The sequence below is a fragment of the Solanum stenotomum genome, chromosome 3 (assembly GCF_019186545.1).
Source record: "Solanum stenotomum isolate F172 chromosome 3, ASM1918654v1, whole genome shotgun sequence".
Lineage (NCBI taxonomy): Eukaryota > Viridiplantae > Streptophyta > Magnoliopsida > Solanales > Solanaceae > Solanum > Solanum stenotomum.
In genome coordinates this window covers 9,720,498-9,745,514 of record NC_064284.1, presented here as the reverse complement: position 1 = coordinate 9,745,514, position 25,017 = coordinate 9,720,498, and the positions used below count along the sequence as shown (strand labels likewise).

Sequence of the window (25,017 nt, the reverse complement as noted above, 5' to 3'; positions counted from 1 at the left end):
AAATATTTTAAAAAATAAATTAAAATTAATTTTTTTACTTCTGTTAGAGGAAAAGGGTATATGTTAGCCATTTGTATAACAATAAGGGTATATATGAGCCACTTTTATAACGAGAAGTATATCAGCTCTAAATGACAAAGTTGAGGGGTATATCTTGCCTTTTTCCCTTTATTTTATAATTTGAGCATGAAGGATGAGCCCCTTTGGTTTAATGTTAAGATTAGCTCTAATCTGAAGGACCTCATATATGAACTTCTATTTGAGTTATGGGCTTGCACATCATATCATCTTAAATGATAATGAGTAGAGTATCAATAACTTAGCTTGGCTCCATTCATTTACATTGTGACATGTTGCCATATTTATTTATGATTTTCCTCTAGATGTCTTAATGATGTGTTCTTCTGTACAGGAAAGACACAACTAGGGATGACAAATGTGGAAGCCTGACAAGCTCTCAATGTGGTCTTATGGAGCTTGCAGCACTTGTCTTTTGCCGGGTAGTTGTTTGTTAAATTATTTTTGTTTCAAAGTTTTGATCAGATGATGATGTTCTCTGTGAACTTTTAACTGTTCCCTCAATCTTATCTCCTGTGAAATTGAGTCGGATATCTCTTGGTACTTCTATAATTTTGGTATTATCATAGATTTTTGCAGGGTTGACATCTCTATATCAGATTCCTTGCTTGCGGATCTAATGCACATTTTTTTGTCAACTTAAGCAGGAATATATTTTATTATCAATTCTTAATAGGTGTAAGCACTAGAGGTAAATAGGATTGGATTGCCTACTAACTTCGTGATTATGGTTATCAGGCATGTGTTAACACACCTATAGCATCATCATCTGAGAAACGAATTAGAAGAGAACATGTTGTAGTCCAAATAAGGGAAAGACTCTCAGGTGGAAAGTGGCCATGGTATGATTCCTTGCGTGTTGTTCCTAGTCTTTGCCTCTAGCTAAATATATAGTGACGTAAGTATTGCTATTGTAAATTTGCAACTGTAGTATTTGGAAGGAGGCCTTCCTGTAGTTTCTGCATGAGTTTTTGTGGTGTATTGAAAGTTAAATAATTAAAGTAGAAAGTTATTTCTTTGTTCCATGATTCATCATACCATTACTGAAGAGCATTTAATGAGACAAGTTTGTTAGCAACACATACCTTCTGATTTTTCCTCTTTTAAGTCTTTTATCTGTTGTTTATATGCATTATCTATTTATGTGTACACATTATCTGACATCTATTCTGGTATTTCCTCGTGAAATTTTGTAGAAAGACTTTCAAAAACTTCATAATTTCCAATGTTAAAAAATAAATAAAAATACTTCATAATTTCCATAAACTTTTGGTTGTGGTCTGTCCATTTTTTCCTCTCATGCTGAGGTGGTGGGTAGAGAGAAGAAAAGTACAATTGTTGAAAGAGCCTTCACATTGATAAGGGGAGTAAAGTTTATTATTCTTGTTATGTACTTGTTTTTTTGAACCCTCTTGACTCTTGAGCACTGCCCAAAGTATTTATGCTAGGCCATTCAAACATGTTTGGTAGAATCAAATTTTGAGGTCATGGGTACTCTAATTGGCCTGTCTGCTATAAATATGTATGCAATTGGTTGGCATCACGATCAACTTAATTCTTGAGAAATTCCTTCAATTTGTAAAGTTATTCACTTTGTATGTTTGGGTAACAGGCATGCAGTTTTCTGTTTCCTCATCCACAATTATTATGATCGCTTAAAGAAGGATCTGTTGATCTATTGGTTTGAAGGTATATGTGCAAATTTTGAAAGGTTAGTTTTCTGGTCCATGTTGCGGATGCTTTGATCTACTGTCCTGCAAGAGCATGTAGCAATTTTTCCTGGCTATCTCCTTTTTAGAACTCTTTGCTTTTCAATCCAATACATGAGTCAGTATAAAATGTGGTTCTGACAATCTTTGTTTTCTATTCAGGATAATAAATGATGCAAACATAGAGCATAGTTATGTAGGTCTCCTGTGGACATTGAGGTGTGTTCTGCCTGATTTTTGACGATATATTAGCTTTATTCCATTGCACTGTACATGTGGCGCTGACTAGTCTTCTATTATATATTACCACTGTTTGTGTTACTTCTATTTACTGTTGGTGATTTCTAACTTGGATGATACTGTTGCATAAGATTCTGCATTAGTATGCTAATATATAGGGGTAATTTGTTTCATTTTTTCACATCTTCTTCTCAAATCTACTCTCAACCTATCTAGGAGTCTTCAAGGACTTTCTTTGATGCTGCTATTTCCTGTTCCAGCACTGCAAACTTCATCCGAGTTGTCTTCCACATTGAGTGGGGTAATTATCTGATCTTTCCAAATTGACATATTCTAGTTTTGGCACTTTACTGTTCTCCTTCTCAAGTAATCTCATGGACCTGTTTGATCTTTTTCTGTTAAATGTAGAGAACTTTTTGTTTTCTTATAGCTAGATAAGATTGTTATTTGCATATTTGAGTTGTTCCTTCTTTCTTGTACTCGTGTGTTCATAATTCGAAAAAGCTATAAAATCTGAAACCTAAAATCAGGGAAAATAGAACACAATTAATGGTGCAAAGATAGAAAAGTGTTTTTCTTAATTCAAATTTGATGAAGTGATCTTTCTAACCTTGCTGCCTATGAATGATAATTGGGAACTTTGAACGGGGTATTTTGACCAGACGTGATAGAGTTAACTTAAGTAGACCAATTAGCTTGCTCTCATTTGTTAGATGTTAGGAGTTTTGTCCTTGAAATAGTTTTAGCTCGTTAAGATGATTTTAAGCGCATATTTGTGTGCAACTGTTAGTCTTTTTTTAATAGGTCACTTGGGGATTGGTGGTCCCTGGCAACAATTTCATAGAGACTACCGATGAAATTCATCTATTTGGTTTTTGGTTTAATTCTTTCGAATACGGTCGCCAAATTTAGATCTTGACTGTATTTGCAGGTTGAAACAGGTTGGCATACGATATGGAACTGTGTTATTGGTGGTCTGCCCACATTCAGTACTTTTACGGCGGTTGTAAGTTGTACTTTATTGATCTTCTGAAGATGGAATCCTTTTTCTTTATCTAGTGTCAAGCTGTTATATAATACTTGTAGTGTGCTACTAAATACTGGCTCACTTTTCCAATTCATCTTTACTCAAATATATTTTTTCCAATAAGGAAATGTGATTGAAGCCCCATGCGTGGGATAGTTAGTAGATACTGGGATTTATAACTTGAAATGTATCATGGGAAAGTAAATTAACCCCATCTAGTATTTCATGCTTTTTGCATCCCATTGTTTTGCTAAACATTCTGCTTGCAATTAGTATGAAGGACTTAATTCAATTTACATGTTATGTAATGTTAAGGTGATAAACAATATAATGATTTTTAGAAGTGAATACAAAGTTAGTTTAATAGGATAAAGCCATCACGGTGTGGTCACGGTTTAAATTGGATAATGAATCAAGAATTCTTGAAACTGATCTATGACAGGTCTTGGATAACCCTATTTACTCGTTCTTAGTCAGTGACAGTCAGCTTTTTTGTTTTTGTTTGATGAAGCTTGTTCTTTGTTTGTTTTTTAAGGCAGGACTTCTCATCCTTTAGCCTTGTACGCTTACTCTCCTATTGGAAGAATCTTTTAATGAAAGCTGTCATGAACATCATTTTACTTCAATTACTAAAAGTCAATTAGTTCCGTTTACCCTTTACTCTGAACAATTAATACAGTTGCAGTCGCATAATAATTATGATGTTTAATTTGCAAGGATTTCTAAGTCTCAAATACCAGTTCTAAGTACTTTAAATCTGAATGTGCTTTTATTATCTGGATTTTTTCTCTGGATGTCAGATATCCTACTCAAACTCTGCAGGTGATTTGTAATTGAAAAAACAAACAAACAGAATTCAAATGATTCTGCCTTGGCTATTTAGATATTGGTTGTCTGCCTTTGTTGACTCCAGCAGTATCGATATAGTTTTAGGATGCTTATGTCAGGATGAGTATATGTTCTTAAACTTTTGTTGCCTAGATGTTATTAAAGCAGTGAGTTTTTCTCCTATTTGCTGATTATTTCATACAATCTCTCTTTTGTCTCTTCAAGATTACCAGCTAACAAGGTTTCTCCAAAAGTAACTGATTAATGTTTGTTTGAAAATGTCTGAAAGAGTACAGAATCATATTCTTGATAATTTAATAAAACTTTATTATCAATTGGTCCCAAAAAGCTCATATACAAGATATGGTTTTCTACGAACAATACCCAGGAATTTCAGGGGCGCACCAAAAACCTGTAAGGATAAGAGACTACTCCTCAATTGTAGAAAAAATCATCTCTACACCCTCACAACTTGCCGATTTATTTCTCTCCATACGATCCACATAAGTGCAAGCCGAGCAATATTCCATGTACAATACTTCCAGCTAAAGATAGTTTTCACATACCCACTCAACTCTAAATCATCTCAGGAGTTCCACAATTGTCTTGAAGCTACCTGACAATGCAGAAGAAGATTATCAACATCCTCATGTGAACCGTTGCTCATAAAGCATCATCTAACATAAGTAACCTTCCTCTTCCCCAGATTCTCAACCATCAAGATCCGTCCCCTTGCTGCTAAGTAAATGAAAACACACACCTTATGTGGTACCCTAGGGATCCAAATCAATTGATATGCAATGACAACCTCTTTCCTCATCAAAAGCTTCTCATAAAAGAGTACGTCCTAACTACGATGAAGGTAAAATTTTTTGGTTCATCCTGATATGCATTTCATTTTCAAAACTTAATTGCTTAGAGGACCTTACCTTATGTGATGTTTTTCTCCAAAAGTACTTCAATTATGAATACATGTTTCGTTCATGAGCCTTCAAAGTTTTGTTAAAGAAAAATTGAACTGAAAACGCGGTGTGATTGGGATGCTAGTTCCCAAGAAATAAAAAGAAAAAAAGTGATGCAAGTAACAGGTTTCAGAACAGACTGTCTTGAACATATCTCAGTCTGAACAACTGGTGGGACAAAAACAAAGCAAGTGAAATGTTTTTGTTCAAACTATATCTGTTGTTTTTTGTCTGCAAGCAGTATTTTCTTGGCAAGTGACTTTTCAGAGTTTCTTATGTGTAAGACAAGTTATTAGGCTACTTGTTTACTTTCTTGTTTCCGTGTATGTGCAGGTGGATGCTGCATTAATGCTACTTAGAAACTTAATACTCAATGTGAGCACTATATTTTTTTGCAGAAATTGTGATATTTTCTCTACTTATTTCTGTTGGAGTATTTTGGAGGTCTTCCTCTTGTAGTATGTAGCTATATCGGTATATCAATGTCTTTGCTTCGTTATTTCTTTTAGGATACAACAAATGCATATCTTGTGCCCCAAGACTTGTGGGATCTTCGATTACTTAAACGCGTGCCATCCATGTAAGTAATATATTCTTAATATATAATTACATGCGAATTAGTATATGAGCCTGTTGTATTGAAGATTCCTTATTTCTTTTTGGTGCACCAACGAGGTTCCTTGCTGTATTGAATGTTGAGTATCTTTCGTAAAAAAACCATCTCTTTTTGTAGGTTTTCTACTTTTTTTTTTTTATCTCTTGTATACGGGCTCTGTGCATTCTTTTGATGAAATTTATTTACCATATCAAAAAGAACTTTCTTGTTTCCATAGTATTCAATGGACTAGACTCTCAGAATTTATGTCCTTGGAGATTATATGATTATTCTATGTTAATGTTTTGAAGTAGTTTGATCACTTGTGAAACTTTTGACCTGAGATATTTTACTTGTTACTCTTTTACATCTGCATTGATTTTGACATCTCCTCATCTTTCCGCTTTGATTTTCAGATCTGTTTTGTGCTTCATTTCATGTTACTTTTCAAGGAAAGGCTACCAAGTATGTGCTCCTCTAATAAGTTCGATTCTGATTTTGTTTTATTGTCCTCTAATAAGTTCTTTCCTAACAAAGGTTAGGAAAAAACTTACATCCTAAGCGTTTGATTAAGGCATGGTGGTAAACACAATTCTTGAGATCATTTATCTTGCTCTTTGGGTGGATGCAGTAAGATAATGTCTTAGCTCTGCAGATAGATCTTTTCGTCCCTGGATTACTGTCATTTTGTAAATATTTTCTTTTCTTTATCCACACTTCAGAGTGCATCTAAGAGTTGCTGTTTTCTCACTGGGACTCGGAGAAAAAGGAAAGCTGCTATTCCATCTTTACTAGTTTTATATTCTCAAAAAAGTCATACAATGATGGCTGCTTATTTGAAAAGTCAACATCTCAAAAAATCAGTTTATTTATTATATCAGCACCACAGATTTTATATTTTCTGACAATATAACACCGAGGATTTTATTATACTTTTGTTAATTAGAATGAAGGATTTTATACAAGGCAAAAGCTATATTGCAGATGAAACTTCTGAAAGACGAATCATCTAATGGGGAAGTGTAGATGACAAAAAAATAATTTATCTGTTCCTTGTAAAAAAAAACACACATCAAGAATTTGATATATCTGCAGAAACCTTTTAATACTAATCCAATCAAGTGAAAGACGACTTGTTATATGGAATACCAGATTTTGGTTATCCTAGGAAGCCTTTCATATTAGGCTAAATAAATGAAAACAGCCACGATGAAACACAATTGATCTAAAAGTCCTACTCAGCGGAGATTTAGTGCTCATAGATTTTAGAGATCTTCTCTGTCCTAAGCAGGGAGTACATTTTTTGTACTTTTACATCATTGCTTGGATTTAAGCTAAGCTAGCATATTTACCCTGCTGAACCTACACTGAAATAAAGTTTGGTACTCTCGGACTTCTGATTTATTTTGGCTAGTGAAGAACAAAAAAAATGGCGCTAGGACAGGCTTTGTTCTAAGGTGAAGGTGATTGATGTAGCATCTTTGAGGCTTGAATAAATTTCAAGTACCATCGGAATTTAGCTTTTGTCAGATTGATTTTGTAGGGTATCCAGTAGCTTGTCTTCTTTGAATTTAGAAGTGTCTCTGGGAACTTTCAAGTACCATCGCTAAATTGCTTTGCCGGATGCTAATCTTCTATTTCTTGTTTCTAATCACTGCATTCTGGTATCAAAGTAAGTTTTTGGAATTTTTGGGTATCTCCTATAGCTATATGGAATGTAGAGCACTTCTAGATATGCTGAAGAGATTATGAAAGCCTGAGTTGGATAGATCATGTTAAGAGGTCCATTTATCTTTTAAATTGTTGATTTTTTATTATATATAGTATATACCATAGGCCATTTTGAAGGGGAGCCTTGGAGCAATAGTAAAGTTGGGTCCGTGTGACCTATAGGTCACAAGTTTAAGCCGTGGAAGCAGCCACTAATGCTTGCACTAGGGTAGACTGTATACATCACATCCCTTGGGGTGCGGCCCTTCCCCGGACTCTACGTGAACGTGGAATGCTTTGTGCATCGAACTTCCCTTTATGCCATGGCCCATTTATCAAAGATTAATATTCAGAGGGATAAGCTTTGAATGGGTTATTATTCCTTGACCTAGTGCGGGAGGGGTTTTGGCAGAATGGTCATCATTTTTTGGCAATATTCTGTTAACCGCAACGAATTTAGAAAGAAATTTCTGAAAGTTTACCCTTAGATTAAGCGAAACTCCCAAATGCTTCTACTATTGCAAATAAGTCTAGGAGATTTTTAAGGTAATAAGTCTAGGAGATTTATGTTTTGGAATTTTTGATTCTTGAGGGAGATGGCATGAAGAATCCTGATGATCTCTCCTTCAAAGTTGGCAAGTGCTTCAAGAAAATCTCTCCTTGATTTTTGAGAGAGATGGCTCGGAGAATCCATATGGGCACATGACAACAATATCCAACATGTGAAATACCTCTTATGTTTGTGATCCTTGAGATGCACTCCACACTCTTCCATCACATGAGAGATACATTTCCATGTCATGGAAACATGACAACCATATCCAACATGTGAAATGCCTCTTATGTTTGTGATCCTTGAGATACACTTTACACTCTTCCATCACATGAGAGATGCATTCCCATGTTATGAAAATGGACCTTTAACCTAGCTCAACTCCAGCAGCTACCTCAAGAGTTTAGAACTGTCCAAGATAATGTAAAGAAGAAATTACAACCCTTATGCTCAACCAATGTGGGTCTTTAAAGGGTTAGACATCTCAAGTGTAGATAATATAACTTGTGGGCCAACATTGAATAACTCAACCTTAGGGGCGGGTCTTATTCTGAAGTTATGTTGAGAAAATGGACCTTTGGCCTAGCTCAACCCGAGAAACCACCTCAAGAGGGTGAGGATTGTCCAAGAGCATAGAGATGCTACAACCATACTCTCAACCAATTTGAAAGTAAAATACAGAAAGTAATTGATGTATGTAACAACTTGATTGAAAAGATCTAGTGTGTTAAGAGTATTAAGTTTTTTTTTTTTTGATGAATTAAGAGTGTTAAGTGTTAGTATCAAAATGTTAAAGAGTTAGAATTTTTGACATGTTAAGTTGATATACTTTTTTTATAGTCTGTCATTGGTCAAATGTGATAGTGTCTTGTATGCAACTCCTATAAATAGGTGTGCATATTTGTTGGCAAATCATTCTTCACATGTGTTTACTCTAATATTTAACATTCTGACAATTTGTATTGATCTTTTTCCATGATAGATGATTTGTATAGTGCTGCATTCTGCTTTATTGTGCTTTGGTGATGCGTTGGGGAAATTAACTAGCTTACATATCTTCTTTTGTTCCGGTCTTTTAAAATAATTTCTTCTTTTCTTCTTTTTTCTGTAGGGTGATCTTAGAGACACTTTATATTTGAGGCAAAATCTTTTGAGAGCTGTTTTAGCTTTTCCTTTCTGGAAGGTTTGTTAATAATATATTGATGTATGGTTATCAAATTTTTTTTGGAAAAGTAGTATTTTATTGATGTTTTTAGGGTAATGAAACCTTGTATACAAGTAGTATACCAATGGCAAGGAACCTACAAAAAATTATAGTTCTCCAGTCTTTAGAAAAGACAACTAATCATCTATACCAATGGGGATCTTGTGGATGCACCAACACTAAACAAAAAAAAAGAAGAGAGTTCCTAATCTGTGCAAGATCATCTTCTCCCGTCCGGATGCATCAGTTCCTTTCCCTTCAAAGCACCCTCATAAGTGTAATTATCTGTTACCTGATTTCGGCCGACGATGGTGACTGAAAATGCGAAGGACATGGAAGATGCAATAATGATATTTCATGATTCTCCACAACCCACTTCTAATCTGATTTTTACCCACTGATCTCTACCAAAAAAAGAACTCCTCTACAACATCTCTTCCTCTACCCAGAACCTTTCCCCAAGAAATCCCAATTAATCAGTCATATATCTCACACACAGAATACCACCCTTAGTTGAAGAGTTAACTTCCTTTTCTCCATGGGATGATGTTTTGTTCACTTTCATCTAATGGAAAATTCCTCTGAAAATGTTCGTTTATATCTGCCAAACTAGCTGGGAAGTTGAGCAGATATGTAAATATAAGTAGGGAACTGGAGAATCTGCTTTAGGTTAAAGCTGTTTCTTCCTATGCAAGAGAACGACTTTCTTATTTTAATATCTGTAGCACTGGGATCCATGCTGTGCTTTCTTTATAGCTAGTGCCCAGGGGTAGTTCCGAATAAGTGGAGGAAGAGAACCCACCTTGCTTCAAGCAATCTGTATAAGGTTGAGACCTTATAACACTTCTCCCTCTGTGGTGATTCACTGCTTTTGAGATTATCTTCTGCTGTCTGAATTGTTGGAACCAAATCAGTATCCTGCTTTGATGTATCTGTTGCCCATGCTCTGGTGCTTTTCACTTGGGTTCTTCTCGTGACTTCCTTCTACATCTTTGTCCTCGTGCTCAAAACAGATAAAAAACATGGGTAAAACCCCTTTATTGGTAGGGAATTTTGTTGGTTAGCCATTTATCAACCCCTGGAACCTGACTGAAACATGCAAAAATTGATCATGCTTTCCACTTGGTGACAAAACCCTTCTCTCTCATAGTAAACTCCAGAAAGCCCAAGTTACATGATAATACGCTTTCTCAAAATCAAGTGTACTAGAAATTCCAGGATCCTCTCCTTCCAATCTGAAGTCAATCCACTCAAGATATTGCTCTAAGAGTCTAAAGAAAATATTGCACAATGATGTTGCATGTTCTCAGTAAAAGCACAATGTATTTCGGTTAATGGTGGTGTGGTGCTTTCACATGTAGGAATGTTCAATGTTGAATAAACATCTGGTTGCTGTATTGCCAACAGCTGTTTATGCTCTCTGTACTGGTGGTACACCATTGCTAGATAAAGGACTACCCCCATCACACTACGTTCCTGAAACTGTGAATGATGTGAAGGTATATATTGTTGTTTCTGGATAACTTTATGCTTATGCCTATGCTCTCTTTCATGAATACTGTTAAGTTGACTAAGATGCTGAAATACCTATTGTTGTAGGTCGAGGATCACACACATGAAAGTGTGCGTGATTTATTTGAATGCTCTGTTGAAGTTCTTGCAAGGATTGGCCAGGAATCTGTTCTGGAGGTGTTACACTCTTTTGTTGTGTTTTCTTCTCTTTGTGGTCAAAGTCTTCATCTCAATCGACTTTTAACTGGTTTCAGGACGTTCAACCACCTTGTTGCCAAAGCTTACGTTTACCCCGACAGATCAGAGATCCACTTTGTCATGAAGTCGAAAATCACATTCTTGAAATTATTAAAGATGAAGAACATGAAAGGATGCTTCTATCTGATGTCATCTTCCTATGTGCTATTTTATCAAACTTCATGTATTGTTCATATAGTACAAGGTTTGTCCTTTTCTCTTTAATGTTTGCAAGACTCAGTCTTAGTCTTAATAATTGTCTCTGATAATGACGTGAATACATTTTTCCATACCGGCATATCATCGGCATTGACTGATTTTGCCATTCTCTTTTTGCCTTCTGCTTTTAAGTTTCATCTCCTGCTTGCAATGGAATGCCTAATCTTTCTGTCTGTGTTACCCTTCATGTGCTGTTTCACTCTTAGGGTAGGAGAAGAAATTGTGCCTTGCCTTGCCACTCTGAGTCAATACGTGTCGAAGTTGTTGGATCGAGCTGCTTGTATCTTAGAGAAGAGTTATAACGACCTTGTTTGTGGTTTGTTGGGTTCAAGGTCAATATTTGACACAATTGGTACCATTCGTGTGTCCTTCGAAAGTTTTCTATGCTCCCCATTGTTTAATGAAATGCAAGCCGGCAACAACATAGACATACTAACTGCAATAATCCAATCTGTGGAGAGGCTTCTGAAGGTTCTTGCTAAACTGTATGAAGGATCTTCAAGTAGTGGAAGTAATATTCATTCAAAGAGGGGTGACCTTGGCTCTTCTGCATCTGTTTCTAGTCATGCTTCTCATCCAGTAAATAGCCGTACTAGTATGATCATAGACATGGAGTTGGATGTGAACATTGGTTCTAAAGATACCGACTCTGTGAACATTGGGGGAAAAGCTACTACCGATATATTGGTTTCATCTGTAAATCAGAGAATTGAAGTCATATCAATCATCACAAAACTCTTTTCAGCTTTACCATCTCATACATGGGATGTCATGTTTGAGCTCATGGAGAAAGAAAGTGATCCAAGGGTAACCCTACTGGAATTATCTGGAATTGTTTCCTGATGATATTGCATTTGTTGATGAATATCTTGCTGACTTATGATTTCTTATTAGGTCTTGGAATTAATCATACACAGCCTTTGTCAACATCCTCATTGGTCTTCCAGCAGAAAGTTCTTAAATTTGGTAATAAGGCTCTTTGGTTTGTTCGTCTTAGTTACTACAAACTATTTATGCTCTGAAAACTCTGATAATTACTTAATTCTTCTTCTCTCTACAGATTACATCCTTAAATGATTTCCTAGACATACAGGCAAATCTCAAGGTCCAGTCTCTGAATGTGCTAGCTGCCATCTGCAGTTTGTTGGAGAGTCTCTTATCCTGTGATGGTGTTGCGAAGTACCCAAACAGGACTCTGTCTTCACGGGAAAAATTGTCTGAAGAGGTATAATTGGTGTATCTTAGATTTTATTGGCATATTACATTGTGCCAAACGTAGTTTTAGTTAAGTCATGCTATGTATTCTAAAGGACATTCCATTTATATAACATGGATCTTGGAGTTCTTTCTCGCAGTGTACACTGATAATGCTTCTCCTGTTGTATGCTTTTATTGTTTCATGTCTTTTTCAGATCGTTTAATACATCAAACCTCCATTCTGAATAATTGTGTATTCGTATTGAGTAAAATTCCATAGGATAAAATGAAATGGTAAATCCGGATGTCATTGATAGGAAGACAGTTCACTAAGACCTCTGTAGCAGATAGTTGACAAACTTACAATCGATTAAAACTAGTCTGTTACACTGTTAGATTGCTTTCAAGTTCCCTAAGATTCTTATAGTTAGTTAGTGACATGATAAATTAATCAATGCTTTAACAGATTACTGTGTTGCGGACCTAGTCTCTCCTTGAGAGAAGCTTACTTAAGACATCTTACTAATTATTTCTCATTAATCTCTCCATTCGGGGACATCCGATAAAAGTGGAATGATACAGCTCCTATTAAATCATTATAGACTGGATTTTCTGTGTCATACTCTTTGCTTAGAAGTGTTGGGCTTCTTACAGTAATTTAAAGTTAAAATTGCAAATTTCTTTCCCTTATAAAAGTAGAAGAAAAGACAATCCCATGTATGAGATGTACCAGTAAGAAAAAAAGATGAAGAACACTGCTCCATACAATGCAATTTAAACATCGGTTGGCATGAATTGAAGAGCATATCAAAGATAACCTACCAGAACTTTCTCAGGACAAAAATTGTTGTTATTTTTTGTACTTCTTTCTCGTTCTTCTGAATTATTTGCTCTTTTATGGTACGAAGGTATATATTTCTACTAACATCACTACTAGATCTGTGATGCAGCTTAATGCCTTAGTATTATTCTTTTCTTTATTGGGTGGAAAACTGTTTTCCTTGGTGTTCTCTCCTTTCTTGAACAATATAATCTCTTTTCTTGTTCCTAACAAATCTTCCTTAATTTGCATGTCCTGTGAAATGGGGTTGTAGGGCATGATTTCTCTTTTATGGTCCAATGGTTAAGATCACTGCTAGATCTGTGATGCAGCTTAGTGCCTTATTCACTTGATGTTTTAGTATTATTCTTTTTTAATCGGGTGGAAAGCTGTTTACCTTGGTGTTGTTACTTCTCTCCTTTCTTGACAAATAGAATCTCTTTTCTTGTTCCTAACATAACTTTTCTCAATTTGCATGTCCTGTGAAATGGGGTTGTAGGGCTTGATTTCTCTTGGAGACTTGGTGAACAAAATTGCAGACAGTGACCTCTTTGATTGGGTTGGACGGACTAAGCTTACTGATTGCATTTGTAATTTCATTTTAGTGGATCCTCAAACTGGTCAGGTATCACCTTCTAAAATCTTGATAAAGAAAGATTGAAATGAGATCACTTTTCCTTTTTGTCTAGTTTCATTTTAATTTCTGATCTACAAAACGATCATTTTCTTTCATGACACCTGCTTCAAATTTGAGCAGTCCATGATTGAGAAGCTGTTGCTGATGCTTCGCGATCCAGATTATCGAGTTAGGTTATGCTTTGCTCAACGGGTTGGTGTGCTTTTCCAAACTTGGGATGGTCATTTTGAACTGTTCCAGGACATATGGTACGATGCTTAGTTTTCTTTTTCTTTTTAATGCATTATTACCTTTTTAAGTATGACAAAAACTAACTGCTTGGCCAGAAATAACCATCCATATAAATCTTAAGTGAAATAGCATGGTTATTAGTTTATCACAGTCAATTATATTGTTATTTAGAATTCTTTGAAAGTTGCTCAAAAGTTGAACGAAGACAATAGTCATAATTTTTTTTATCAAAAGTTTAATAAGACAAATACTCGAGTATGCATTGATTAGCTTTTCTAACTTAGGGCGTGTTATAAGTCTTCTCTAAAGTACCCGAGCATGTAACTGTGGTTGGAGTAAAACATGAACCCCAATTATTTTTTTTATGCTACTAAATGGAAATAAGACATTGCTTATAATCGTTGCATGGAGAATCTACAAACTATTCCATCTGCCCCTTTAAAGAGCCATACCATTTTGTTGAGGCAAGAACATCTGCTTACATTTAAAGAAAATGCATGCAGATTGTGAGTGTTACAATGATTTTGGTAGTTCTACTGTAATTTGTCTTTTGTTTGTTGAAATAGTGATCTTCCTTTATTTCCCCCAGGGATTAGCTCAATTGACAAAGGTAGAGAGACTTGTGTCATAGATCACATGTTCGATCCCTACGTCAATCGAGCTAACTCTGGTACTTACGTGGAGAAGGGTAGAATGGTGATCCCATCATCCCCGAATCGAAGGATGCAGTTGGCCCAAATGGTCGGCCTTAGACGGATCTGTCGGTCATAAAAAAATAGTGATTGTCCTTTGCTCTTGATTTGATAAATTTCATTTCAATTAGTTTTGTAATGTCTAAATGGGTCTATGGAATTAGAGAAGGAACATTACCAATAAAATTTTGGAGAAAAGTTTAGTCTAGTTCTTTTTTGGTTAATAAGCTTAATTTTTGAGAGAGCTCAATAGGATTGAGAGTGGGACTGGTGTAGAGAGCAGCTCAAGAGTCTGAGATGGGGTTCAGTGTTGAGATAGTAAGGGTAGAAGTGGGCTTGAAGTGAAGTTGGTGATTCAGGTTTGAGTTGAGAGAGATGCCTTGAGAGAGATTAGTTGTATTAATGGCCTTACTAATGGAAAAACTGGTTTACAAAAGTTTGGCTCTAATGTCATGTACGTAATAAAAGAATGAGCATCCAATCAAAAACTTTAAGACAATGTGTGGCGGTGATATTGAGATGATATTCCAGAAACCCTTACACACTATTGTATATCTTTACAAGTGTAATGGAGGTGATGTTGAGGTCTGAAATTTGTGAAATTAGAAGAAGGAATGAGCAAAATTTCAATGAATGAGAGGAAAAATAGCTGGCCTAAAGCACTAGAATTTCCTCCCAGGCACGGTTACCAAGAAAAACTTTTAGAGGTCCCTTCTGGGCCCTAGAAGCCCCTCTCCGGCGATCTTCTATTGCCGGAATTCCTTTTCCACCTTTCTTTCCTCCAAATCCTTTCTTTCTTTCCCCCCTTTCTTTCAGAACACCCACTATGGCAGACGATACCATCTACTTCGCGGTGGGTTTCAAATCCTACGACATCACAAGGGTAGTCTNACTGTAGGATCACTAATATTTTGTGGAGCATTTTCATCAATTGGAAGGACCTTTTTTGGGTGATGCCAAGAAATATTGTCCAAGCCCTGAAGATATGGAGTAGCTTTGCCTACATTTCTGGTCATAAAGAAAGATGGAAGATCATCCCCACCTGTATCTGGTGGTCTGTGTGGAAAGAGAGGAACCTCAGATGCTTCCAGAACAAAAGTAACAGCATCCAGAAGATGAAGATGAATTGCTTGGTTTTATTTCATTTTTGGTGTAAACAGGAGTATATGGAAGATCTAGAATCAGTAATGAATGCTTTAGGCACCTTGTAATTTTTTGTTTATTTAGGATTGAAGATCTTCCTGATACTCTCCTTTTATTTGTAATTAGTAAACCTGTAACAAGTTGTGGCAGGTTTGGTTTTTTTTTTGGAATATAATACAAGACTGTTACCTTCTCAAAAAAAAATTTCAATGAATGAAAAGGGTATAAGAGAAGTGGTTGGGACAGTTTTATTTTTCTGTTTCGTTTTCAAACTGGTAATTCTTGATCATTTTAATTTACCTTAGCAATTTCCCTTACCAGCATCTTTCATCCTATTTTGCCTCCTATAGTTTTGTCAATTTGGAGTTGCATTGTGTGAGCATTTACCTGGAAAACATCCACTACATCTTTTATGCAGTTCCAGTTTTTAGGTTTATTTTTCTTCATACCGTTGTCTTTCACAATTGGTTAACTTTTTTTCTCTCTTCCGTTAGCAATTTAAGTTTTGATTGTTTAACATTTCAATTATTCACCTGAAATTTTCTGTTTCAGTTCAAATTTTGGCACAAAGCTTGTGACTTGCTCCAGAGATAAACTGGTGATGGTGAAGGAAGTTTTAGCTGCTGGTCCTCAGCCTCGTATCATATTGGAAACAACAATTGTAACCCTAGCTCACCTTGCACTGCACAGTGATAAGATTGAATTGGAGGTATTCAAGGAGGCTGGTTTTACTTGATAATTTTCATTTTTTTGGCTAAAAAATATGAGCATCTCTTACCGAGGAAGATATGCTAACAATTTAAAGGGCTACTTGGTTGATTACTGAAAGAGTTATGTTTTCCCAATTTAAAGAATGGTCTTTGTGTGAACCTTTTCCCTATATTTGGTTGCTGTTGGTAAGAGGTAATAAGGTCCAATTTTATAGAAGTTGAGTGTCATGATTTTGCTAACTTTAAGATATTCGAATTTAGCATGCGTTTCCATCACACTTAATCTAGAATGTGTTTCCATCATGCTGAAATCCAATTCACTCTACTTTGTTTTTTTGGTTAAACACTTCGTTGTTACTCAGCTGACACTTTGACTGAATGAATATGATTTACATCTGATTTGTTTATGGAGATTCTTTTACAGTGACATTAATTTGCTGAAATTATTAGAGAGAACATGTAGATCTCTTCACCCAAGATTAGTTTTTTTGACTTTATGAGGTTATACCTGTCTAATTTGTTGTTTTGCAGGCTGTTTTTATGGTATGCGTTATTGCTGCTATTAACCCTTGTTTAAGGTACTCAAAAGTCATTACTTGGTCATGTTTTTCTGGGTGATCACTTGTTTCTTATATTATCCTCTTTTCAGGAGACTTGTTATTGCTGCCCTTGATAATCTATCAAGGGAGTTAAAGTATACTTCTAGGTCAAAGGTATGAATAAATCTCTTATAGTCTTTGTTTATGTTGGTTAAAGAGCGTAGCAATCAGCCTTATAAATACGTGATCAAAAAGTGTGAGATTGTCAACTTGCTTGGTCCTTAAATCATTTTTCTTGCTGGCACAATCTTGATTGTTTGCAGTATATGGAAGAACTTATGGCGTCGATCCTCTTTAGTTGGGTTGCTACTGGTGTAAGTTTAGCTTCTCTTCTTGAGGTAATGTGTAGGTACTTTCTAATCCAGCTCATTATCAACAATCTGTTGCCACCCGAATAGCTAACAAATTAACTATACGTCACATCAGGCAAGGGATCTGTTTGTCTTCAATGTAGAGCCTATCAATTTCATTCATTCCTGCTGCCGTTGGCTTCTTCCATCTTTACTCTTGCATGGTGACATCTCCAACATGAATTGGATTGCGAAGGTTGGAGTTTCTTTTTGTCATTTTTCCTTCAGTTACAATTTTAAGTTAGTCATATATGATTTCTCTAGTATTCTTGGTGCTTATACTATCAAGTTCCATGCTTACTCTGTTGTATATTCTCAGATTTTAGTCACTGTTCTGTGCCATACCTGAAATTTCTACATTTTCATCATTTGCAGGTTGCTTGCGAGCCTCTTGCTGAAATGATTAAGAATCACTTTGTTGATATTTTCTCTGTTTGTATTGCATTACATTGCAGTAAGAAGGCTGGTTGGGAGAAGGGATCAGCTGTACTTGAAAGTTCAGTTCTGGATATTGCTAAAATATCTGAAACTGAAAGAGACAAACTTATAAAGACGCACATGGTATGACTCTCCTTCACATACATTCGAGTTGACATTTTGATTTATCTGAAATGAGGTGTGTACTATGTGAGGAAGTTGCTAAAAAAATGTCTTGTTCTATAGAGAAATGCTTTCATGAACATCACATCTAATTGCATAAGTTTGGAATAACACCTGTTTATCTGCATAGCAGTGGTTCCTATGGAGAGTAGTGTTTGGTGCAATAATGTGATATGAGTGTTTCATTTTTTATGTCAATGTTACCCCACTTTCACATGAAAAATCAATCTTCTTTCCCAAGTTTTATCTAAATAATTCCACCATATTTTTATGCAGGTTTCAATCGTCAATACTATTTTCTCTCTTGCTTCAACAGCTGAAGACCCTGTTCTACCTTTATTCTCCAAGGAGACAATTGCACGTGCAATTAAGACAGTTGTGGATGGATTTTTGGAGATGTGCTGTATCTTCTCTTGGTCATTTTTTAAAATTATGTTGTTGTTGGCATGTTTTCTCTAAATTTTCTTTTACTGCTTTCTTGTAGAGACGCCTCTTGTCAAAATATTGGCCTTATTGATAAGATTAACATCTTCCGACCAGATCGAGTATTTACGGTACTGCATGCGCATATATAGTTCTTCTTTGAAATTTTTGTTTGGCTATACGTCTTACCTAATAACTACTAGTGGGAAGTTTCTAAATATTTCATATTGCTGTGCAGTTTATAGTAGAGATGCATTACAAAGTTTCTGCAGCTGGTCATTTCAGGCACAAATCTTACAGGCTTGCTGGGGTTGAAGTACTTATTGATGTATTAGGGCATCGAGTTACAGTTCCTAGTACGGCCAGGTAAGTTTAATTCGCCTTGTGATAGATGAAACCATTTACCTGATCAAAAATTAAAATTAAAATTGGAGGATTACGCCTCTGCTTAGGGGGACAGTATTTCATGGTGAGGACATATTCGTTTCTCTTGTTAGTTGTGCACAGGCTGACTGAGAAAGGTCATCTGAGTAATGCAATAGCCTTGTAATTTTCTTCTTGTGTTAGATTGGAATTTCAAATGTTGATATTGAACATTTCCCTTTGCTTTTTATGTTTTGTCCAATATAGCTGCTCATTTATTTTGAGACATATGGATCGTCAATGTTAGGAATCTATTCAAACTTACAATTGTTTTGTATTTTGAATTAGATCACGTTGATGCATTTTCAGTATAGACTGAGTGCAGTTGTCTGAGCTTTTGTTTGTCCTCAATTTTATATACAACACATGGCTGATCTGAGGTGGTGTTTGTATGCTTTAGTTGTGTGATTCCCTGCATTGCATAGGTGGTGCTACATTTGCTTGATTTGCATAAAACATTAATTTCATGATAAAGAGGATCTCGCATCTGACATTTTTTTTTTTCAGTTATCTCCTCAACTTGATTGGTCAATGCTTGGACCTTGATGCTTTGCTGGACCAGTGTTGCCGAATGATTTCTTCATTGCTAAAAGTATTCAAAATCAAGCAATTGGAGGGAACTGCTAATGTCTTAGGTGAACAGCTTCAGGTTGATGTCGCTGAGGCTCTTATTTTACTACTTATCTATATTATTTACACCTTATTCTTCAATTGTGTTTAACCTTATGCTATTTCTTCCGTACAGTTCTTAATCTCCAAGTTGGTAATGTGTTGCGTTCCTTCTGAGTCTAGTTCCAAACTGTCAGCTGCCATATCATCTCAAGTTCTGTCACTGCTCTGCCAACTCACCTTGGACTCTGATCCATCTCTACACGAGTACATTAAAGTATGAATTTCTGGTATCCTTATTACCTGAACAGTTTGGACCATCGTAGTGCCCGAGTAGACTGTGCACTACTCATTTGGCCATACTAATTACTGCGTGTGTTACTTCAGGAACTAGAGCCCTTCCCTAACCTTGACTTATTTCATGATATAAGGATGTTTCATGAGGAACTATGCCAAAATTACTCACCTATGGAGCACTTGTTAACTGTAAGTAGCACTTGGAACTTCAATGAACAGTTTGATGACCTTGTTAAACAGATCCTGGTCAAGTAAGGTCGTTGTTTGATGACCTTTCATTTTGCTATGCTTAGTTTTATTTATCAAATTCGTCTGTTTCAGTTAGGGAAACGATCTCGTTACCTTCCGCCAAGATTACTTCTCTGGAGGTAATTGTTCTTTTACAGCCTCTACTTTCCATATTGTTTCTGTTCTTGTCTCATCAATTGTGATCCTTTTAAGCATTACTTGGTTATGTGGACTAACTTTGAGTTCTGTGTTCTTTTTTCCTGCACATGTGAGGTAGGTGAATAGAGAGTCGAACACTTGCTAATAAAGAACAATTACTTGTTAGTTTTAAATTAAGAAGTAAGAAGTGAACTTAAATGGGGCATATCGATGTATCTATACTATTGATAAAAGCTTCAATGCGTTCTCACCAAGTCAGAGATAGTCCCTATGTTGTATCCATTCTTCCCAAAATGTGGAGGAGAACACCCACAGCCACCTCTCCCTTTAACCCCCCCCCTCTCCCCTTACTACAGTATTAATTGTGTCTCAATCCCAAACAAGTTGGAGTTGGCTGTATGAATCCTCAGTGATCCCCTTGCGAAGTCTTTTTACTCCTTAGTAGTTTGGTTTGATAACTGTATTCTTTGAAAGTTTGATTTGATAACTGCGTTTTTGGTTGATTTGTTTTAAAGTATTCAGGTCTTCGCTAAAACAGGAAGGTGGTTGATCATTATTTATAGAGAGTGGACTGTTTACTATCACAGGGCAATAGTTATTGCACCTTAATATTTATCCACACAATTAAAATGTTAGTTAAGCCCTTTTATTTTATCCACCCCTAAGGTCACACCATTATTCATTTTTTAGGCTGTAAGCAACTACCTTAACTCAAAATTCCAGAAGAAAATTTGAGTCGTATTAAAGATAATAAGCTGGAGTGAAAATTCACAAAGAAAGGAAGAAAAAAAACCTATTTATCTAGTGTCCTATATAGAACGCTAGACTAACAAGAAAAATAGTTCAAAGTTGAGAAAAAAGATATTAAAACAGGTGGAAAACAAAATTTAAATCTAAAATCACAATTTTAGGGAAGAATTCTAATTTCTTTCCTGTTTTCACTTAATTAAGCTTCTACTAAGAATCATTTCAATTAGGGGTGGCAAAATTAGAACATTAAAATATGATTCACCCAACTCGCATATATTATAGGTGGTTATTACCCGCCAATTTATTAATTCAGGCTCTTTGACCGTTCAAATACAGTCCATCTAAAGTTGGGCTAAATGTATAATTCAAATTGACCCATGAAAATCTTTGAAAAAAAATTAAAATTGATACTTTTTTAATTTGATATTTATTTATAGCTCTAGTAAAGGAGAAAACTTTATTGATTTTGTGTGGTAATTAAGCAAATTATAAACTCTCTATCTCCTTGCAATGTACTTTTTACTCCTAAGAAATTTGGTTTGATAACTGTACTCTTTAAAAGTTTGATTTGATGATTGTGGATTTTGATAGTTGATCGTTCTTTGAGCATTCTTTCTGGTGCAGTTTTTTTTTGATAAGGTTCTTTCTGGTGCAGTTAAATGTCCTTTTCTCAATATTTCTAATTTTATATCTTTTAAGAATTCCCACATCGGAAAAGGGATGGAAAGTTGGTCTCCTTATATGGACTTGGACAATCCTCTCTTCATGAGCTAGTTTTTGGGGTTGAGTTAGACCCAAGATCCATCTTTACGTTGTATCCGAGTCAGACCCTTCCCAATTCTTTGTTCTCCGATGTTGGGGCCCCATATTATATTGTCCACGCTCAAATTAACGAGGTCTGAGCGTGCATGGGAGTGTTAAGAAGTACCACATCGGAGAAGGGATGGAAGTTGGTCTCCTTATATGGACTTGGACAATTCTCCCCTCATGAGCTAGCTTTTGGGGTGGAGTTAGGCCCAAGATCCATCTTTACACTATCCTTACAACTAGGCTGAAGTCATAGATGAGTTCACCATTCTGCTTCAGATTTCTTCCAATGTTATCTATTTTGCTCTGTTGCAAGTGACTTTAGTAGTGAAAATTTCTTCTCTTTTGGTGGCAGTTTAAAAGCATTACACAAGAAATTATTTGAAGATGAAGCTTACCCAGCACAAAAGAATGAGGAGAACATTTTTGAAGATGCATATTTGGATTCTGACCATGACATTGTTCATACAGTCTGGAATCTGGTGCACATATGTAGTTTGAGTGGTGCTGGCAATTTTGGTGTGCTGGTCTCTGATTTTTTATCTCGGGTATTATTTTTAGTATTGCTATGTTATTGAGTTGTACCTTTTTCTGTTATTTCATTTATTTATCTCGGCTATTTTTTTTTTTTTTTGTTTCTTCATGTATCTCTGTCGTCTGCTTTCTCACTGCAAGTGCAGGTTGGTATTGGCGATCCCCACGGTGTTGTGTTCCATCTTCCTATCGAGTCTAAATCTCTACATGATCATAATTTCCACCTTGGTACGAGCATATCAGATGAACTTCTGTTGGCAATTATGAGGCTTTTAAAGAAATATTTGATGGATGACTCTGTAAAGATAATTGACATAGCATCTCAAGCTTTGCGGGTGAGTCAACATATGATAAATTGTGTGATATTATTTCAAGCAGATCTCTGCCAAACCCCATTTTTCCATTTGGCATGAATTTTGGATCAATATCGCTTATCTCTATTGTACTTGTTAATAAGGCTGGTCACTAAGAAGGAGGTTCAAACTTAGGCTTCATATCTAGTTACCTGAACTTATGTGCCAAGCGACCAACCAATCAGAACACCTTGCCTCCCGACCTGGGAACCAAAAAAAAGAGAGAAAAAGGTAATGCTCGGATAGAAGAGAATGGATGAACAAAAGGAAAAGAAAAGATTCTAAATGATTACAGAGAGTTTGATAAAGTGTTAGGTTATTAAGTTTCACAGCTCCTCCTTTGGCTGGATAAATGCTATATGATTGTCTCCTGAGTCCTGAAGCTACTCTTTTAGCTGATCTATTAATGCTGGAACTCGACGAGTCTGTCCAAATGAAGTTAGTAAACAGAATATCTGTGTTATTGCAGGGATCTTATGACTCTTTCATGATGTTNTAACACCCCACCTCACGCCCAGTGCTTAGCATCTGGTGCGTGGGCAATTTTGATTTTGGGGATCCCAACATCGGGTGAGATGGGCCCTGCTCTGATACAATGTTAAATTAGGTCTTAGGCCTAACTCACACCCCAAAAGCTAGCTCAAAGGNTAACCGTGGTGCACTTGCGGGAAACTCCTTGCCGAGGGCCTGTGCACCCCCGGGATTAGTCGGGGCTCAAAGAGACTCGGACACCCGGTGCAAATCAAAAAAAAAAAAGTGGAGCTCATGCGTTAAAAGTAATATGCATGAGTTAAAAGTGGAGCTCATGCGTTAAAAGTAAATACATGAGTTAAAAGTGGTGTCCGAGCATTAAAAGTTTGCTGGGGTTGAAAGTTGATTTTGTTTTTAAGGATAAAGCAGGAGGATATGTTGAGAATATATTTGAAATTTTTCTCCACATGTAGTAACACAAAAAATCTTCATTATCATCACGTTGATTGCAAATTGATTTGAAACCACTTGAACCTTTCTTCAATCTTGTTGAACCATGTGCTCTGATACCATGTTAAATTAGGTCTTAGGCCTAACTCACACCCCAAAAGCTAGCTCAAAGGGAGGAGGATTGCCCAAACCTTATAAGGAGTCCACTCATCTCATTAACCATCGATGTGGGACATTTGTCATTCTTCAACACTACTCTTTTAGCTGATCTATTAATGCTGGAACTAGACGAGTCTGTCCAAATGAAGATAGTAAACAGAATATCTGTGTTATTGCAGGGATCTTATGACTCTTTCATGATGTTCATTACCTATAAGGACAAGTTCCTGTTCCTTAGATCCTTATTAATTCCTTGTCATTGGTTATATGTACAGTCTCCAGTGTTGCGCTTATGTCCCATCATCTTTGTTAGGAGATTAGCTTTGTCCATGTTTGAGATGTTAATTTCAGGTCAATACTCTGATGTTGTATACCCCTTGAAACCTTTGAAATACATATTTCAAGTGTTGCTCTAGTAAAATTTTACACTGATATTTATTTCTGAGAACGAGGCCCTTTCCATATCTAATAAGCTTGAGATCATTCTGTCACGACCCAATTTGCATACCCATTAGGCGAACCCAAATGCATTTTAATTAAAAATGATATAAGTGACTAGAATATATCTTAAAGCAGCTAAATAGAGTATCATATAGAAGCACATTTAGAACCCATGATGCTTGGCAGCCTATGCTTGTGCTGTCCCGACCCAATGCCTTGCGATTGCGAAGCACAACGTACCAAGAAAAATAAAGAATCTGCACTGTCCAAAATGTAGTTTTCCTGCCCAAAATTCACTTGATCCCCTTGGGTCCCAGCCCGAATCATCCCCATAAGTCCTGAAACACTTGTTGAACCTATGGGAAGTCTCAAATCATGAACTGGGATGCAAATATTCAAACGAGGGGTTAAGATGTTACATGAGGATTTTGGTATGAAAGCTTGGTACTTTTATTGCTGTTTTCACGTATGTGGTGCAGGTCAGTTTTGAGCTCTTAAAATTGGTGCTTTTTAAACCCTATTTGAGTGTGTTAGTAGGAGGCCTGATGCAGTTAGTCTTGGCAGAGAGTACCAAGAGCAAAGTGTATTTGATTAACTAAAACATTTAAGGTGCTTAATTAAAGATTCTTCTTTAATATTCTCAAAAAAAAAAAAGGTTCTTCTTTACTACAGTTGTAGCCATTTGATCTTGGGAGCTCATATATTGTAAAACCTGTGTCTACATCTTCTCATTTTCATTCTTTGAATGATTGTTTCTTTGTGCCATTCTGTATGGTTTCTGGAATAGTCATGGTTTTCTGTGGATAAAGCTCAAAAGATCTTTCAATTCTGTTTTTTTTCTCTAAAGCTGGTTTGTTCAAGCAGGGGATACTTTCAACTGAAAATGGTCAGAGGGCTTTGCTATCATTTGATTCTTATCAGAGATCCCTTATTGAGGTAGCTGAGAATCTTCTGTTATAATCCTTGCTGTTTCTTAAACCATTTATCTGATTGATTCTAACCTAAACATCTGCAGAAGTTGGATGGAACACTTAATTAACAATTTTTTTAAGTCAGCAGC

General features: G+C 36.0%; 1 protein-coding gene across 3 annotated transcripts in view; it reads left to right on the top strand.

Moving 5' to 3' along the window:
• The window catches only part of LOC125857461 (serine/threonine-protein kinase ATM), a 57,389-nt gene that overhangs the window by 5,794 nt on the left and 26,578 nt on the right, over positions 1 to 25,017 (top strand). For all 3 annotated transcript variants that reach the window (XM_049537058.1, XM_049537057.1, XM_049537059.1), the window contains 34 exons: positions 413 to 500; positions 817 to 920; positions 1,691 to 1,789; positions 1,950 to 2,006; positions 2,244 to 2,328; positions 2,959 to 3,033; positions 5,178 to 5,219; positions 5,354 to 5,424; positions 5,856 to 5,904; positions 8,814 to 8,885; positions 10,268 to 10,405; positions 10,506 to 10,595; positions 10,673 to 10,860; positions 11,081 to 11,681; positions 11,769 to 11,840; positions 11,935 to 12,099; positions 13,391 to 13,516; positions 13,649 to 13,776; positions 16,147 to 16,303; positions 16,836 to 16,882; positions 16,954 to 17,017; positions 17,167 to 17,241; positions 17,330 to 17,449; positions 17,629 to 17,814; positions 18,130 to 18,251; positions 18,338 to 18,407; positions 18,515 to 18,642; positions 19,207 to 19,348; positions 19,445 to 19,585; positions 19,696 to 19,794; positions 19,927 to 19,973; positions 21,905 to 22,097; positions 22,230 to 22,418; positions 24,822 to 24,893. In XM_049537058.1, coding sequence (XP_049393015.1) covers positions 413 to 500; positions 817 to 920; positions 1,691 to 1,789; positions 1,950 to 2,006; positions 2,244 to 2,328; positions 2,959 to 3,033; positions 5,178 to 5,219; positions 5,354 to 5,424; positions 5,856 to 5,904; positions 8,814 to 8,885; positions 10,268 to 10,405; positions 10,506 to 10,595; positions 10,673 to 10,860; positions 11,081 to 11,681; positions 11,769 to 11,840; positions 11,935 to 12,099; positions 13,391 to 13,516; positions 13,649 to 13,776; positions 16,147 to 16,303; positions 16,836 to 16,882; positions 16,954 to 17,017; positions 17,167 to 17,241; positions 17,330 to 17,449; positions 17,629 to 17,814; positions 18,130 to 18,251; positions 18,338 to 18,407; positions 18,515 to 18,642; positions 19,207 to 19,348; positions 19,445 to 19,585; positions 19,696 to 19,794; positions 19,927 to 19,973; positions 21,905 to 22,097; positions 22,230 to 22,418; positions 24,822 to 24,893 — 4,102 coding nt within the window. The remainder of the gene's footprint in view (positions 1 to 412; positions 501 to 816; positions 921 to 1,690; positions 1,790 to 1,949; positions 2,007 to 2,243; positions 2,329 to 2,958; positions 3,034 to 5,177; positions 5,220 to 5,353; positions 5,425 to 5,855; positions 5,905 to 8,813; positions 8,886 to 10,267; positions 10,406 to 10,505; positions 10,596 to 10,672; positions 10,861 to 11,080; positions 11,682 to 11,768; positions 11,841 to 11,934; positions 12,100 to 13,390; positions 13,517 to 13,648; positions 13,777 to 16,146; positions 16,304 to 16,835; positions 16,883 to 16,953; positions 17,018 to 17,166; positions 17,242 to 17,329; positions 17,450 to 17,628; positions 17,815 to 18,129; positions 18,252 to 18,337; positions 18,408 to 18,514; positions 18,643 to 19,206; positions 19,349 to 19,444; positions 19,586 to 19,695; positions 19,795 to 19,926; positions 19,974 to 21,904; positions 22,098 to 22,229; positions 22,419 to 24,821; positions 24,894 to 25,017) is intronic.